The 15,295-nt window shown below is 36.9% G+C and overlaps 3 protein-coding genes and 1 non-coding gene across 6 annotated transcripts; 3 read left to right on the top strand and 1 right to left on the bottom strand.

Moving 5' to 3' along the window:
* Positions 1-700: 700 nt before the first annotated feature.
* LOC111296109 (zinc finger CCCH domain-containing protein 29-like) lies at positions 701-3,772 on the top strand. Its single transcript, XM_022890165.2, has 2 exons — positions 701-896; positions 1,318-3,772. The coding sequence occupies exon 2, from the start codon at positions 1,330-1,332 to the stop codon at positions 3,391-3,393; it is 2,064 nt and encodes a 687-aa protein (XP_022745900.2). The 5' UTR covers positions 701-896; positions 1,318-1,329; the 3' UTR covers positions 3,394-3,772.
* A 2,028-nt stretch (positions 3,773-5,800) lies between these two features.
* Positions 5,801-11,386, bottom strand: LOC111296353 (omega-3 fatty acid desaturase, chloroplastic). 2 transcript variants are annotated; one of them, XM_089740589.1, is made up of 11 exons: positions 11,255-11,386; positions 10,897-11,172; positions 10,732-10,806; positions 7,821-8,188; positions 7,581-7,670; positions 7,393-7,459; positions 7,201-7,293; positions 6,921-7,106; positions 6,733-6,813; positions 6,464-6,601; positions 5,906-6,360 (listed from the first exon to the last, which is right to left on the bottom strand). In XM_089740589.1, the coding sequence occupies exons 4-11, from the start codon at positions 8,069-8,071 to the stop codon at positions 6,175-6,177; spliced, it is 1,092 nt and encodes a 363-aa protein (XP_089596715.1). In that variant the 5' UTR covers positions 8,072-8,188; positions 10,732-10,806; positions 10,897-11,172; positions 11,255-11,386; the 3' UTR covers positions 5,906-6,174. The 2 variants fall into 2 exon arrangements, with proteins under 2 accessions (XP_022746349.2, XP_089596715.1); XM_022890614.2 differs by lacking the exons at positions 10,732-10,806; positions 10,897-11,172; positions 11,255-11,386 and having other exon boundaries at positions 5,801-6,360; positions 7,821-8,631.
* LOC111296352 (xylan O-acetyltransferase 1-like) lies at positions 11,368-13,884 on the top strand. Of its 2 annotated transcripts, XR_016325894.1 has the most exons (6): positions 11,368-12,035; positions 12,148-12,319; positions 12,706-12,905; positions 13,011-13,169; positions 13,262-13,676; positions 13,764-13,879. XR_016325894.1 is itself a non-coding variant. In XM_022890613.2 (5 exons), the coding sequence occupies exons 1-5, from the start codon at positions 11,368-11,370 to the stop codon at positions 13,608-13,610; spliced, it is 1,548 nt and encodes a 515-aa protein (XP_022746348.1). In that variant the 3' UTR covers positions 13,611-13,884. The 2 variants fall into 2 exon arrangements, 1 of the variants encoding a protein (XP_022746348.1); XM_022890613.2 differs by having other exon boundaries at positions 13,262-13,884.
* Positions 13,885-14,545: 661 nt separating this feature from the next.
* TRNAA-AGC (transfer RNA alanine (anticodon AGC)) lies at positions 14,546-14,618 on the top strand. The gene has a single exon. It is a non-coding gene; the product is annotated as a tRNA-Ala (tRNA).
* The last annotated feature ends 677 nt before the right edge of the window (positions 14,619-15,295 follow it).

Raw genomic sequence — 15,295 nt, 5'->3', positions numbered from 1 at the left:
ATTTATCATTTTATTTAAATAAATTTTTATATTTTTATTATATCTAAATAAATTTTCAACATTTCTTTATATATAAATAAACACTTAATTTTTAATTTATATTCAAATAAATTCTTAAATTTTAATTTTTATTTAAATAAAATTTTAATATAAATTAAATTTTTATTTGAAATAAAAATTTATTCATATATAAATAAAAAATAAAAAATTATTTAATTAAAGTAGTAAGGAATTTTATTTCGGAATCTTTTGAATTTAAATAAGTTTTGTTAATTCTAACAATAATAATTAATAGGGAGAGAGAAGAAAAAGGTAGTGTCCAAACAGTGAAAGTGGAAGGGTGAGTCAGGGGCATATCCTGTCACCCACCTAAAGGTAGAGAAACGCGTAAAGGGGTTACCTCATTGACTTGATTACTGCTTGGAATCTCTCACTCGCTCGGACCCTGCCAGCGAGTGATTGCTCAATCTCTTTCGCTTCACCTGCTCCTTCGCAAGTAGTTTCCAACAATAGGACAGGACAGACAATAGAAAAAGATTGAGATAATCCAAAGCGCGTGGAGGCAAAGTCCAGTTTGGCGTTGAAATCTTGATGAAGTTCATTTGCATTTCATTACAAATTTCACTTCCATTTTCATTTCATTTCTTCTTTCATTGCGAGAGAGCAGCAGTTAAAACCTACCCTTTGAAGTTTTGACTCTGACCATATCAGAAGGAGAAGGGAAGAAAAGTCGCACTTTCCTCCCTTCTTCCTCAATGCCCAAACTTAAATAGGCCTCAATTTGCTCTTCTTTTTCCTCAAAGTTTCTTCAAATCCGACTCTCTTCTCCTCACTAAATTTTTTAACTAATACCCTTTTATCTTCTCTTTGTTTTCTCCAACAGAGTCTGCTTACAGGTAAAAAGACTGGAACTTTAGCTTTGATTGCCTTTTTCTTGTTTGTTAATAAAAGTAACTCGATGTATGTTTGCTCTAATATTTGTTTAGTTGATGAGTTTTTGCCTGTTGGGTTTTTGGTTTTTTGTTCAAAAGTGTGAATTTTGGGTCTTTGTTTTAGAGGATTTATGTTTTAGCCTTATGTTTTCCGTATACTATGTTTGAATTTTTTCTTTATTTGGAATTGAGGTATATGTAACAGAAAATACAAAATTTGGTTTGCTTTCAGGTTCTATGAAATGAAAATTTTGTTTCTTTTAAGTTGTATGTAGACCATAAAGATTTCTTTGTACTTTGGTCTAGCACAATGAATGCTTTGTTCATTTTTAATTTTTGCTATGGAGTGAGAAACTGAATTCTTGTTGCTATAATAATTATTCAGGGCCTGTAGGGGATGTGCAGTGGTTCAAAGAGTGAACTTGTTCCCTCAAGTTTCATCATGGAAGGTGAAATACAGGAGAGAGAAGCTGTTGCTCTATGTAAATGCTCTATTTTGCTTGAATTGGCTGCCTCTGATGATCTGGTGGCCTTTAAAAGTGAAGTAGAAGAGAAAGGTTTGGATCTTGGTGAGTCAAGCTTCTGGTATGGTAGAAGAATAGGTTCAAGAAAGATGGGGTTTGAAGAGAGAACACCCTTGTTAATCGCTTCCATGTTTGGTAGCGTTGATGTTTTGAAATACATCATTGGAAGTGGCAAGATTGATGTGAATAGAGCTTGTGGTAGTGATGGAGTTACTGCCCTTCATTGTGCTGTTGCTGGTGGTTCGAATTCTTCAGTAGAGGTTGTCAAGCTCTTGCTTCATGCATCAGCTGATGCTAATTGTGTTGATGCTAATGGGAACAAACCTATTGATCTGATTGTGCCGGCTTTAAAATCTTTGAGTAATTCCAGAAGGAAGGTGATTGAGTTGTTGCTGAAAGGCGATGATGTTGTCGGTGTTAGTGATAATATTCTTAACCAGGAAGAAGAATCTGAAAGGGCAGCTCTGCCTCAGTTGCTGAAAGAAGGGACTGAGAAGAAAGAATATCCTATTGATGTAACACTGCCTGATATCAACAACGGGATATATGGAACTGATGACTTCAGGATGTATACCTTTAAGGTGAAGCCTTGTTCAAGGGCATACTCCCATGATTGGACCGAATGCCCTTTTGTTCATCCTGGTGAGAATGCAAGGAGAAGGGACCCAAGGAAGTTCCCTTATAGCTGTGTGCCCTGCCCAGAGTTCCGAAAGGGGTCTTGCCCTAAATGTGATGCTTGTGAATATGCACATGGTGTGTTTGAATCCTGGCTTCATCCTGCCCAGTACCGGACAAGGCTTTGCAAAGATGAGATCAGCTGCACACGCAAAGTTTGTTTTTTTGCTCACAAACCTGATGAATTGCGTCCGGTGTATGCTTCCACCGGTTCAGCCATGCCTTCACCGAGGTCTGCTGCAGTCAATGCAGTGGACATGGCAACTTTGAGTCCTCTAGCACTTAGTTCATCATCCTTGCCACTGCCTACTGCTTCAACACCACCCATGTCTCCTTTGGCTGCCTCTTCCTCTCCAAATACTGGAAGCTTGTGGCAGAACAAAATTAACCTCACCCCACCTGCCTTGCAGCTATCGGGTAGCCGCTTGAAGACTGCTTTCAGTGCCAGAGATTTTGAATTGGAAATGGAATTACTTGGGCTCCAAAACCATGCTAGCCAATTGCAACAGCAACAGTTGATGGATGAGATATCTAGTCTTTCGTCCCCATCTTGCTGGAGTAAGGAATACAGTAGACTTGGGGATTTGAAGCCTGCTAATCTTGATGATGTTTTTGGATCCCTTGATCCTTCCCTGCTGTCTCCATTGAAGGGACTGTCAGCAAAATCTGCAACACCAACCCAGTTGCAATCTCCAACTGGGCGTCAAATTCGCCAAAACTTGAACCAACTCCTAGCAAGCTACCCAACAAGCATTTCATCATCTGCAGTGAGGAAGCCCTTGGCCTTTGGTTTTGACTCATCTGCGGCAGTGGCGGCAGCAGTAATGAATTCCAGGTCGTCTCCATTTGCAAAACGAAGCCAGAGTTTTATAGACCGTGGAACAATGACCAGTCGTGCTGGACTTACTGCACCTGCTAATTCTGCAACTATGATGTCTTCAAATATTTCTGATTGGGGTTCCCCGGATGGGAAATTGGATTGGGGCATTCAAGGAGATGAGCTCAACAAGCTTAGGAAGTCTGCTTCCTTTGGGTTTCGAAACAACAATCCTGCAGCAACAGCAGCAAAAGACATGATGCCATCTGATGTCGATGAGCCAGATGTGTCCTGGGTTCATTCCCTTGTGAAAGATGTTACTCCTCTGGGAGGTGGGTTGCAGCGGCAACAGCAGCAGCAATACAGTATTGGTAAAGGTGTTCGAGAAACACTTCCACCATGGGTGGAGCAAATGTACATAGAACAGGAGCAGATGGTGGCATAAGGAAGTTCCGTTTGCTCATTGCTTTATTCTAACTTATTTCATATTCTTGGATTCTTACTAGTATTTGATAGCTGTAGTTGGTTGGTAGAAGATGAAAGGCAATATATCTACGGATCAGTCAAGAAGCAAAACATAGCTCATGTTAGAAATAGGAAAAAGCTGGACGAACAAAGAAATTTGTTGATTCTTTTCCTTTCCCCTTGAGGAATGATTTTCTATGTTTTTAGCAAGGAGAAGTTATGGAGATTAGTGGCAGAGAAAATGTTTGTTACCTACTTTTTCTGATGAAATTCTGTAATATTAGAACGAAATCCTCCATCATGCACTTCATCAATGACTCGTAGTAATTTTCCATAATGGAATTTGTTTTGATATGATACATTATTTTCTGTTAAATGTTCAGCCTTAAAGAAACCATCTTTAAAGATTGAACAGCGCAGCTGCTTTAGCTGTTCCTATGGCTTTTTCAAGCTGAACCTGAGCTCAAACTGGCTTTGGTTCGATGAGTCAAAAATCACTGTAACCAGACTACATCAAACAAGGGGATCAGTATTTGATCTGGATCAGGCTCTTAAAGTCCTTTATCACAATAATTTTTCCAAATGCTACATGGGAGCTCTGGCCTCCTAAGTAGGATAAGTCTGAAGATTGCCGCTATCCTTCAAATCTGAGCTTACGGGTCTGTAATCTAGCAAAGGTTTTCAGCTATCGGATCTAGAAGCATAAATGATATATTATTATTTGTAAGTTATTTGGGTTTGATTCAAATAAAATTTAAATTTAACTCAATTATAATCAAGTCGAGCTTGAGTTCGAATAGTTTGACTTATTAATTAAATCGAGTTCGAACATTTTTATATGTAAACTTAATCAAGTTTTTATATTTTAATATATTTTAATTAGTAAAATATTTCGAACTTGAGTTCGAGTTTAAGTACAAATAATCAAATTTTTATCAAATATAAGAATCGAGCGTATTTTTATATATTAATCGAGGTTAATTGAATAAAGTCTAATAATTCAAATTTTATTTCAAGTTAAGTTTGAGCTTAAAAAAATAAAATTTGATTGAACTTGAGTTTCAAATTCGGAGTCAGCTTAAACTCGAGGTTAATGGTGTATCGAATTCAATTATTTATACCCCTAATTGGACTTAGATAAATGGCTTTAAAATGGGCTTATTGGGTCTTACCCTAGGCCATCAAACCACTATGTGGGCTTTTAGTGGGTCTGAATCTGGCCTAATAGTCCCACTTGGAAGGAGATTTGATCCCCTGTCGGACCCAACTCCTTAGTAAATGGGCTTTCAGCGGAAGAAATTTGTTTCACATTTTTGCCCTAGCATTTCTACAAACAGAAAATCACATTTTTGCCATACTGATTTTGTCCAAGCTTTGGCCAAAACTTGATTTGACATGCCAGCGCATAATATGAAAAACTTTCTGAAAACAAAAAGCCAATATGTTTTATTTTCCAATGTGAATATGTTTAAATGGACTTTGTGTTATATGTTAGCTTGATTTTAGTCGGACACAAACTTAAATTGTGACTCTTTTGTCTCTTTTGTTGTGCATTTCTGCTGGAACTGGAAGTAAATGTTTTTTAGTGCATTTTGTCTGTTATATTCATTGTCGACACAGTTTTAACTACTGGAAGTCAATTTCAGCCTAAAGTTTTGAACTTTCACTGGTAATTTCTGATTTCAGATGATTCTTTGAATGTTTAGTGAGTCTTCTTTCTTAAAGAGTGTTTGTAGTAGCAGGCTGAAAAGGAAGAAAATTGCTGGTCTTAAGAATCAAGCCACACCCAAAGAATAAAATCAGATGCAACATTACAAAATTGAACCAAGTCTTCTCTTCTGATGAGGAGCATGAAAAGAATCACCTGTTGGTCAAAATGTGTGGTATTACATCAGCTAGAGATGCTGCTATCGCAGCAGAAGCTGATGTCAATTTTATTGGAATGATCCTTTGGCCTGAGTCCAAAAGTTCATTTCACTACCAGATGCAAAGGAAATTTCAAAAGATTCGAAGGAATCATGGCTGGCTGTTGGCATGGGGAATCAACCCTGACAATATTTGTGAGGCCATTAATACTCTCAGACCTCATGGAGTTGATGTAAGTAACCGTATTTGCGCTCAAGATGGTATTGATTGATCTGGGGAGTGAAGATTATTCATCCATTGGTATCAATTGAATCCAGACATGGATTAGTTTACATTTATGTACATTCACTGCATAATATATGTACCTTGAACTACAAGTATGGTCAATTTTTGAGGTGAAATTGTAGTAACGTTCAGACATTTTGTCAATTTAGCTGACATGCAAATGTAACATACAATCCTCAAAGAGTTGGGTGGTTTCTCGCAAGTTCAATGATTTAAACGGGCTCATGGTCAGTGTGTGGTGTAAAACTATGAAAGCCACATGTTTGTTACCATATGGCTGCACTTGTATTTATCATTGAGGACCGTAACTCTCATACATTCACTTGTCTGGCTATAATTTTATAGGTCGTCTCCAACAAAACAGAGACTAAATATCTATTATCTTCTCTACTTCGTCCACACGATGTGTACTGATCATAGAGCACCAAAGAGAGCCATTCCCAACTGAAATTGCAGAGTTCTTTTGTATTATCATGTCATACACACAGAAGAGCATGAATGATAAAACATCATAGGCTCTTGTCAATTGGGAGAGAAAGAATAAAAAAACTGCTCCAAATGACAATCAAATCATGCTCAAATCCTGTTAAGCGTGAAATACTTCAGGACTTCAATCTGGTTTGCTCGTTCCATATAGTTGAGGGTCTGTTTGGTAATATACAACATCACCAATGTCACTCACATAGTGATCCTGTTTCATGCTTCTTATGAGGATCCCAAATAAATGAAATGGGATGGGGCTGGATTTCTTTGGCTCCCGGTAGTATTTCCCGAGCACTGGCTTTGCTGCCTTAGTCTGCAATTCAAGTTTATGAAAAACTTTTAGCAGATAAGAAAGGTATGGGAATCTAAATTGTTTTTGTCAGTGAATTGATGCAGGAAAGAGAGAATCTACTCACAGCTTCAATCAAGTGATAGTGTGGGATTTGGGGGAAGAGATGATGTATAACATGAGTTCCAATATCATGGTGGATGTTGTTGATCCATCCGTAGTCACGATCAAGTGTTGTAAGCCCTCCTCTCAAAAAACTCCATTCCTGTTTAATAAACACACAGGAATTCAATTGCCAACTTCGACAAGATTTTCCCATTTTCTTGACTGGATAGTTCAAGCTGTGGCTGGTGGAATGGACTATGAAGCAAGAGTCTAGCAGGAGCAATTTCATACCTTTCCGCGGTACCATGGAAGTTTCTCCTCATGGCCATGGTGATGTAGGTAAGTCACTAAGTCCAACCACATGACAAAAATCTGCATTTTTATGTGAATTCAGGAAATAAATTGGAACCAGAAAAGAAAGACTTGAAGAAACTCTCTGCAACTGGAGAGAAAAATGTCTAGAAAGGAGCTGAACATACCCAATAAGGAATGCCATAGAGTTTAAGCAACTGGATTGGACCCATTGCAAAAGATAAATACACAAGCAGCCCAACCATTGCTGTCCAACAAGCAGTTGAAGTAATTACATCTTTTCTTTCATTTGGGACAAACAAATCACTGTCTGGATAGAAATGAGAACCCTTTTTCCCAGGACTTCGACCCCACTGTGATTGAAATACATATTATAATACAAATTGATGTAAATGCAAATCATAGGCTCATAAATGAATTCAACCAGTGAAGCATCCAATGGCTTACCAGATAGATAGGATAAGCAAGCAAAGGGAAAGGCAAGGTGAATCTCAGTAATCTGGTTGCATTATCTAAACTCTTGTAAAATTTCTCAGACAACTGCATAAAGTAAATGGTGTATATATAAGTAATTGAAATCACTGAAAGAGAAAAATACAATCAAAACACTCTCCTGAAGTATGAATTAGCAGACTTTACAGGATGCCATGATTCATCATTTTCAACATGTCCATGATTCTGGTGATGAGTTCTATGGCTAATTCTCCTGCGTGTATCATCAAAATTGTTACTTAAAAATTGGCAGTAGGATTTGTATATGGTAAAAATATCTTCAAATAATGGGAATAGAATCAGTTTGGACATAATGGGAGTGTTCAGGAACTAACCATCCATGGTAAGGAACAAGAATTGAAGAATGAAGTAGATGACCCACCACACTGTTCAAAGCTGGATTGTTTGAGAAACTACCATGACCACTGCAAAAACAAAAGCAAGCAAACAGTAAAAACATATGAATGTCCAAAGTCAATATCAAATTTCATGAAATGGCATCAAAAGCAAAAAATTAGAAGTTTGCTTAAGACAAACTGCAACTGAATTCAGGAAAAAAAGAGCAACTGACTTACCTGTCATGACCAAGAACAAAAAGAGCCCAAAACATTGTTCCCTGAGCAATCCAATAAAAAGGCCAAACAAGCCAATTGTTAAAGAAAGCAGCAACAGCAGCCAATCCGAAAACCACAGCAACATCTCTTACAACATAGCTCATAGATCTCCATGGATCCTTAACCCAACAATGCTTTGGTATAGCAGCTCTAATATCAGCCAACTTAAAAGGAGGTGGTGCAGCTGGGTCAAACTCACCATCATCTCCCATCTCATTAATCCCATCAATCGTCTCCTTATCCTTATCATCTTCACTAGTAATTGCCACCTTCAATGGAGCACTCACATTCAGCACCCCCCAGTTTCTATTTCTAGACCGAGTTGAGACCTTGAATGAAGAACCAAAACTATCAGCTTTAGAACCTGGTAAAGTTCTAATCATTAAAACATTATTGTTATTTAAAGCTAATGCATTCCTGGGTTTAGGATAGATTCTAATTCTAGGGAGGGGTCTTAGGCCACATTCCGATAAAACCCAACAGGCCATTGAACCCCCAGAGCCTGATGCAATCAAGTACTCGCACAAGTTTCAGCCTTCCAGGCCTTAAAGCTTCTTAAAGTTTTTTTTTTTTTTTTTTCAGGCTCAGATAAGAGGAAAGCTAACAAGGAGAGACTATAGCCAAGAAAGTAGATAATATCATGGGCTAATGGCTTCTCTTCTCCACTTCCAACCACTAGTGTTGCTTGTTGTTTGTTGCTTTCCTTCGTACTACTAGCGGTAACAAACAGCAGCAAACAATTTGCTTCTGGTTTCTGTTACATTTCCATTGTGGCAAGATGGGCTAACCAGGAAAGATAAAAAAAGGTCCAGTGTGTGGCAAAGTGCTGTGTTTGTTTTGGTTGGGTTTTTTTGGCTGTTAGGTGGGAGAATTTGACCCACAAAACAACCAAAAAAATGGGTTCACTTTCTACGCTTGTGGATTAGATGAGAAGTGGCTGACGTGGTCAAACGAGGTTCGGTTGTATTGTCAGTTGGGAGTCTGAAACTCTGATTTTTTCGGTTTCCATTTCTTGTGAGTTATGGTCTTTGTCAAAGGTTCCCACAATTGTACAGTCAAAATCAGCTTACCACTTGCAGTTGAAAATACTTTAGATATGTGACAAAGAAATTGCATATCTAAAACCCATTTTATCCTTTATTCTATCACATGATTCAGGCAGCTTCTCGGAGACAGACCCAAATTAATCAATGCTTCATTTTTCAATCCATTGTAAAATGACTCTACTTCCCAATTGGAAAGTAAAGGGTCTTAGAACAAGAAATCTAACAGGGCTAAGAGGAAGGCTAATTATCAAACCAAGCTCCAGTATTCTCACCATTCCTAACTTTGGGCTTTTGCCCTAGTAAAAAAATTTTAATTTGGGCTTTTGATTAAACCCATTAATTGAAAATCCAAACAAGAAAAACCCCATTGGTTTGGATTTTGATTTTTTTTTTTTGTTGTGGCAGTTTTCTCAAGTTGAGAATCTTGAATCCAAGGGTAAGCCAGCCAAGTTTCCATTATGATTGAAAAAGTCATCAGTTGATGTTGCTTTTATTTTCAAACAATTAGACATTAATGCTTTATTAGTTTTCATTACTGCAAGTATATTTATCTGACATAAAATTGCATTAAACTTACATGGGATGAAATTAGAACATCCTTATATGTTTCAAAACATACACTATTAACACAAAGGAATACCCATAATTGGACATGTATTACATTTCAAGGCTAGCATGTCTCCAGGGATGTTGAGCATTAAAACATTTTGTCCCCAAAAAAGGGCTAAAAAAACTGAGTAAACCATGTTCCACAGACAGAAAAACTTGTCCAAATTGATGAGCTGGTTAGAAAAAGATGTACTACAAGAAACTTAAACAGAGTGTAAAAATTTTTCTGTCTTATGTGTATTATACTCAGTGTAGCTACCTTAGCTTGGAATAAATGTGATGGCTCCAAACATGATATCTGATTTACTCACAGCAAAAAAAAAAAAAAAGGAAGGTTCCTTAATCTTTACTTTTCTCAAACATAAAGTTACTAATAAATTGGAATTTAGCTTTTTTTCTTTTTTAGGAAAATGAAACCAATGGCATCATTATTGTCAAGAGCCTTGATAATGCATCAACAGCCCATTGGGTATAGTTGTTGTGGACAAAGAAAGATCACATGACATTTTATCATTTATTAAGATTTTATTGAAAAATAAAGTGTATATATATATATATACACACACACACTGGTTTTTAGTTTGGGGATGTTAATAATTATGATTAGAGAGGTTTTATTAACATTGCACCAACTAAAAACATTGACATTTGAAAGGGTGATTAGGTGAATTTTTTACCATAACCATTTTACAAACAAATACCCTTTGAATGAGGAAGTTAATTGTTGGATTTTGTGTATATATATTTTTAAAATGATTGATTGAAAATGGTATATAGAACAGCTTAAAATCAAGTTTCCATCACAAGACTACTAAAGAAAATGCTTGTTAAGATTATTATAGTATCAAAAATGGAATCAGAATAGAAGGATTGGTTAAAACCAGAGCAGCCTGGTTCATTATTTCATAAGATTCAATAATAGTTTGTATTCAAATATTTGATTCAATAATTCATGTACGATTTTCGTTAAAAATATTGTATTGAGCTTGAACCTTTCTTTTTTTTCAAATAAAAAAGTAATGTTTATGTTCAACAAGATTTGTATATAAAAATTGAATAATGTTTGAATCTTTCTTTTTACAAATAAAACAAAAGTTTTAGTTAACATTCATGATTCAACCAGATTTGTATATATGGTTTATGGTATCAAAACTATTTGGTTTGACTTGTTAAGGCAAAGCATGATGGCAATCCTGATTTGATTATTAGAAACTCACTGTTGTTTTCTGGAATCTTTTTCTCTGCCTCAGCTTTCAGCTCTGCTATGGTCCAATGCTTTGGTCTTCAGCTTTCTGGCAGAAAATGTTTATGAAATGCATCAGAGCCCTTCATTTTATCTGACCCACCCTAAGAAACAAGCACAAACCATTTGATTAGCATACCTTATCCTCTTCAGGTTGTTGACCAAAGGGTCATGAGTTTGACTTCCAATTTCCAGGGGAATCAGATGAAAAATAGTATAGCCGACCAGTTTCCGTGTCTGATGAAGCTTCCATATCAGACTCTATTTGACAAGGGGTCTACCAGATAGTTTCCAACACCACACCACACCTTCCAATTCAAGTCCCAACATCTTAGTTAGATTGAGACCAACTTGGCAAAGCTTTGAAATCACTCCTCAGTTTTGTTTCTGAGAGAGATTGTGTTGAAACAGGAGGCTAAAAGAAGGTAGTTAGTAATGGAATTATAAAGAAAAATAAAACTGAGAAAGACAATTCTCCCTCCACCAGAAAGACTAACCAGTTTCTTGAAGAAAAAACCCTCACCAAACAACCTCAATTAAGTTTCACTTTGTTCATTTCTTTCCTTCTCTATATTTCCATCCCTTTCTCTTCTTTTCTGCTCAAAGCAATATGCTTCCCTTGCAGCCAGCTCGTCGTAAGACTCTCTTCACTGAAGCAGGAGTGATGAAGCACCGCAAGAAGAATAATCTTTCCTTATTTGTTGTAGTTTTCTCTTTGTTTTTGTTTGGGGTTTTCATGTACAATGAGGACGTGAAGTCCATAGCAGAGTTTCCATTTTCAAGTCCTAAAGCTAGTGAAATCCAAGAGGAGCAATCCAAACAAAGCAACCCAGTTCAAGATACTATCAATAACAAGAAAGAAAACGTAGTGTCATTGAACTCAAGAATTTCACACCAAGAAGATAACACCAAAAGAAAGACTCTTGATCAGGAAACAACAAAGGAACCTGATCATGTCTTGAAATCCATAGTGGTGAAAGATGATAAGCAAAGGCTTGCAGAAGATAAAGAAGATGATGAGCAGAAGATAGAAGAGAAAGAAGAAGAACAAAAGATTGAGCTACCAGTCGTTGAAGAAGATGATGAGGATGTTGAATTGCCTCCGGAAGACTGTGATCTCTTCACAGGACAGTGGGTTTTTGACAATGAAACACATCCTTTATACAAAGAAGATGACTGTGAGTTTCTTACAGCACAAGTTACTTGCATGAGGAATGGAAGAAAGGATTCTTTCTATCAGAATTGGAGATGGCAGCCTAGAGACTGTAATTTACCCAAGTAAGACCCTTTTTGGATTTCTTGAATTGGAATTATATATCTTGTTTTCTTGTTTCTTTGTTAATCTTTAAAGATGCTGTTGATTTTGACGTGCTTTTTGTTCTGTTATAAGGTACAAACCAAGATTATTGCTTGAGAAGCTGAGGAATAGAAGACTTATGTTTGTTGGAGACTCATTGAACAGAAATCAATGGGAATCCATGGTTTGTCTGCTTCAATCTGTTGTCCCTCCTGGAAGGAAGAGCTTGAACAAGTCAGGGTCTCTCTCAGTGTTTAGAATTGAGGTAAAGTTCCCACTAGAAAAGATTTGATGAGATGTCACTTTCTTCTGGTATTCATTAATCTTACTGTCAAAACTTGTCTAGTATACTTGAAGTTAATGCTTTTGTCTTTCATGATGATTAATAATCATAATGACATAACAAGGGTGCTTTATTTTATGTAGTATATAAAAGTTTAGGTGAGAACATGATGATACAAGTTTTGCTGAATATATATTTAAACATTTTTTGACCAAAAACCAGACATTTTCTTAGTACTTTGTTTTCTGAGAAGTAGTGGCTGCAAAGACAGGCTTTATTTGTGGACCTCCAGAAAAACAAGTTGATGGACCTTTGCCACATGAACTGCCCCAAGGAGTAATTGAGATTGTGAACATTTGTCTTTGCAGGATTACAATGCAACAGTGGAGTTTTATTGGGCCCCTTTTCTGGTGCAATCAAATTCAGATGACCCAAACATGCACAGCATCTTGAATCGTATAATCATGCCTGAATCAATCAAGAAACATGGCAAGAACTGGAAGGATGTGGACTACTTGGTCTTCAACACCTATATCTGGTGGATGAACACTTTCACTATGAAAGTCTTGTAAGTTATTAAACATTACATCAATGTTTGATTTAATCGAATTATCATCTTTTGGAGTGATCTGATCATGTGGAGTGGATATCTGTTCCTGGATTGATGTAACAGACGAGGATCGTTCAATAAAGGGGACACAGAATATGATGAGATCGAACGACCAATAGCATATAGTAGGGTATTGACCACATGGTCTAAATGGGTTGATAAAAATGTGAACCCAAATCGAACCACTATCTTCTTCAGCAGCATGTCTCCTCTTCATATCAAGTAATAAATCCACTTGTCTCCTCAATTGAGCTTTTCTTTTCTCATGCAAAACTGACGTATATGATTTACAACCTACCAATGTCTGCATGCAGGAGCTTGGACTGGAACAACCCAGATGGGATCAAGTGTGCCCTGGAGACTACCCCAATTCTCAACCAGTCAATGTACCTAAATGTGGGCACTGACCGCAGGCTATTTGTCATTGCCAGCAACATTACCCAAAACATGAAATTCCCTGTCCATTTTATTAACATTACAAGCCTTTCAGAATACAGAAAAGATGCACATACCTCAGTCTATACCATCCGCCAAGGCAAAATGCTGACCCCGGTGCAGCAGGCTGACCCAGCCACTTATGCTGATTGTATCCATTGGTGCCTTCCAGGGTTACCCGACACATGGAACGAGTTCCTCTACACCCGTATCATTGCTCGCTCGTGACAGTTACACGTAGACATAATTCACATTATCCATTTACTTTTTGTTCCTCAGTCAATTGTTTTTCTTGTAAGCTTCTGCAATTTTCTCTTCAACATTTGATCAGATGTATAGCTTCATACAGGGTTTTTAGTTTTTCCTTTATTGATTTACCAGGGACTGATGTTGGGAGCCAAGAATGCCAAATTTGATCGCTCAATGAGCAAAAGCTGGCCTAAGCCAATGCACAAAGTTGTACAATGCAAATGTTGACAAACATAATTTCCTTTTCATACACCATCAATTCTTTCTTCAATTCATTCTTTGTTTTTCTTCCTTTTCTTTTTCTTTACATATTAGAGCTTCTTATGTGCCTCAATAGAGTCAATTCAATTCATGGAAATTGCTCAAGAACCCCTTTAGATTGGTCAGAAACAGCCTCATCAGCCAATTACACAAACAAGAAAATTTTAGCCAAAAAAAAAAACTCACAAAGGTCTTGTTGGTAAACATTAGCAAAGACAAGTCAGTGACATAAGTTAAATCATATGTCATAGTATTTTCTATGGTGCTTCTTATATAAACAGCCTCTGAGAAAAGAAAAAGCAAAGTAAAAGTCATGACTCCCTTCGTTTCCTTTAATTTGACGAAAGAAGAATCAAATTAAGATACTATATTACACATTTTGTTACAGATTACCTATATTAACCCATCCAATTGTTGATATATGCTCCATAATTTTTTTCTGGTTAGGAAAAGACAATGGTTCCATTGCATGCTCTGGATGATTTCGGATTATAGAAATACTACATAATACTCGTTTGATACAAATTTTGACGTTGGAAAATGTTTATCATGAAAGAGATTGAAAAGAACACAATTGTTAATGACTAATAGATAGAGGGGATGTAGCTTGGATAGTAGAACACTTATTTAGCATACATAGTGCAAGACTACCAGGGGATGTAGCTCAGATGGTAGAGCGCTCGCTTAGCATGCGAGAGGTACGGGGATCGATACCCCGCATCTCCATCTGATGTTTTTTGACCGGAAGTCATGTTCCATTGTTTACCTTGTTATTTCTCAAATTCTTGAAGCATCTGTTTTCAATGGCATTTTAACTCTGGAGGAAAACTGGAGAGTACAAGACTTTTTGATTCTCAAAAAGTGAAGAAAACTTAAGCATGCTGAAGAATGCAGACTGGAAAACAAAGCTGGTCTGCTCACAGTTACAGCAATGACTTGAAACAGTAACCTTTACCTCATGCAAGCTTTAATTTTAAGAAAGGAAATTGTGATGAAAGCAGGTTTGTGCTCCTGCTGCATTTGCATAGAAGAGAAGGGACGGCTACTTAATTTGTGGTATTGTGAAGGCCATATCTTTTGTAGCATTTGTCTATATTCTACAGGTTTTCCTAGATTTGGCAAGTTTAATCTATCCACCGTGTAGTTTTCAAGTCTAAAGTGGTTTAATAGTAACTTTAAGACTTGAAAACTCCAGAGATATCAACATATCCTGAATGAATTCTGTTTTCTTTGTCAGATGTGAAGATTGTAGTCAGAAACTGATGAAAAAGAAAAAGTGGGAAAGACAAATCTTTTGCTTTTGCAGATAGCTGAAGCAGCAGTTAGTTGGAGTTAATGTTTTCTCTTCCCGGCTTTTCATTTCTTCTCCTCTGGTCCTCTCCTTAGTCTTTTATGTTTCATGT

This window comes from Durio zibethinus, chromosome 12 (assembly GCF_047325235.1).
Source record: "Durio zibethinus cultivar Kanyao isolate XHJ-2024 chromosome 12, ASM4732523v1, whole genome shotgun sequence".
Taxonomy (NCBI): domain Eukaryota; kingdom Viridiplantae; phylum Streptophyta; class Magnoliopsida; order Malvales; family Malvaceae; genus Durio; species Durio zibethinus.
This window is presented reverse-complemented; position numbering and strand designations above follow the sequence as displayed.

Bases quoted from the DNA above. Each gene is read 5' to 3' on its own strand.
- LOC111296109 (XM_022890165.2), top strand. From the start codon at position 1,330: ATGTGCAGTGGTTCAAAGAGTGAACTTGTTCCCTCAAGTTTCATCATG.
- LOC111296352 (XM_022890613.2), top strand. From the start codon at position 11,368: ATGCTTCCCTTGCAGCCAGCTCGTCGTAAGACTCTCTTCACTGAAGCA. The intron at 12,036-12,147 runs GTAAGACCCTTT...TTCTGTTATAAG, and splicing joins AGAGACTGTAATTTACCCAA to GTACAAACCAAGATTATTGC. The intron at 12,906-13,010 runs GTAAGTTATTAA...TTGATGTAACAG, and splicing joins ACTTTCACTATGAAAGTCTT to ACGAGGATCGTTCAATAAAG.
- LOC111296353 (XM_022890614.2), bottom strand. From the start codon at position 8,347: ATGGCCTGTTGGGTTTTATCGGAATGTGGCCTAAGACCCCTCCCTAGA. The intron at 7,671-7,820 runs GTAAGTCAGTTG...TTGTTTTTGCAG, and splicing joins TTTGTTCTTGGTCATGACAG to TGGTCATGGTAGTTTCTCAA. The intron at 7,294-7,392 runs GTAAAGTCTGCT...TACTTTATGCAG, and splicing joins ATGATGAATCATGGCATCCT to TTGTCTGAGAAATTTTACAA.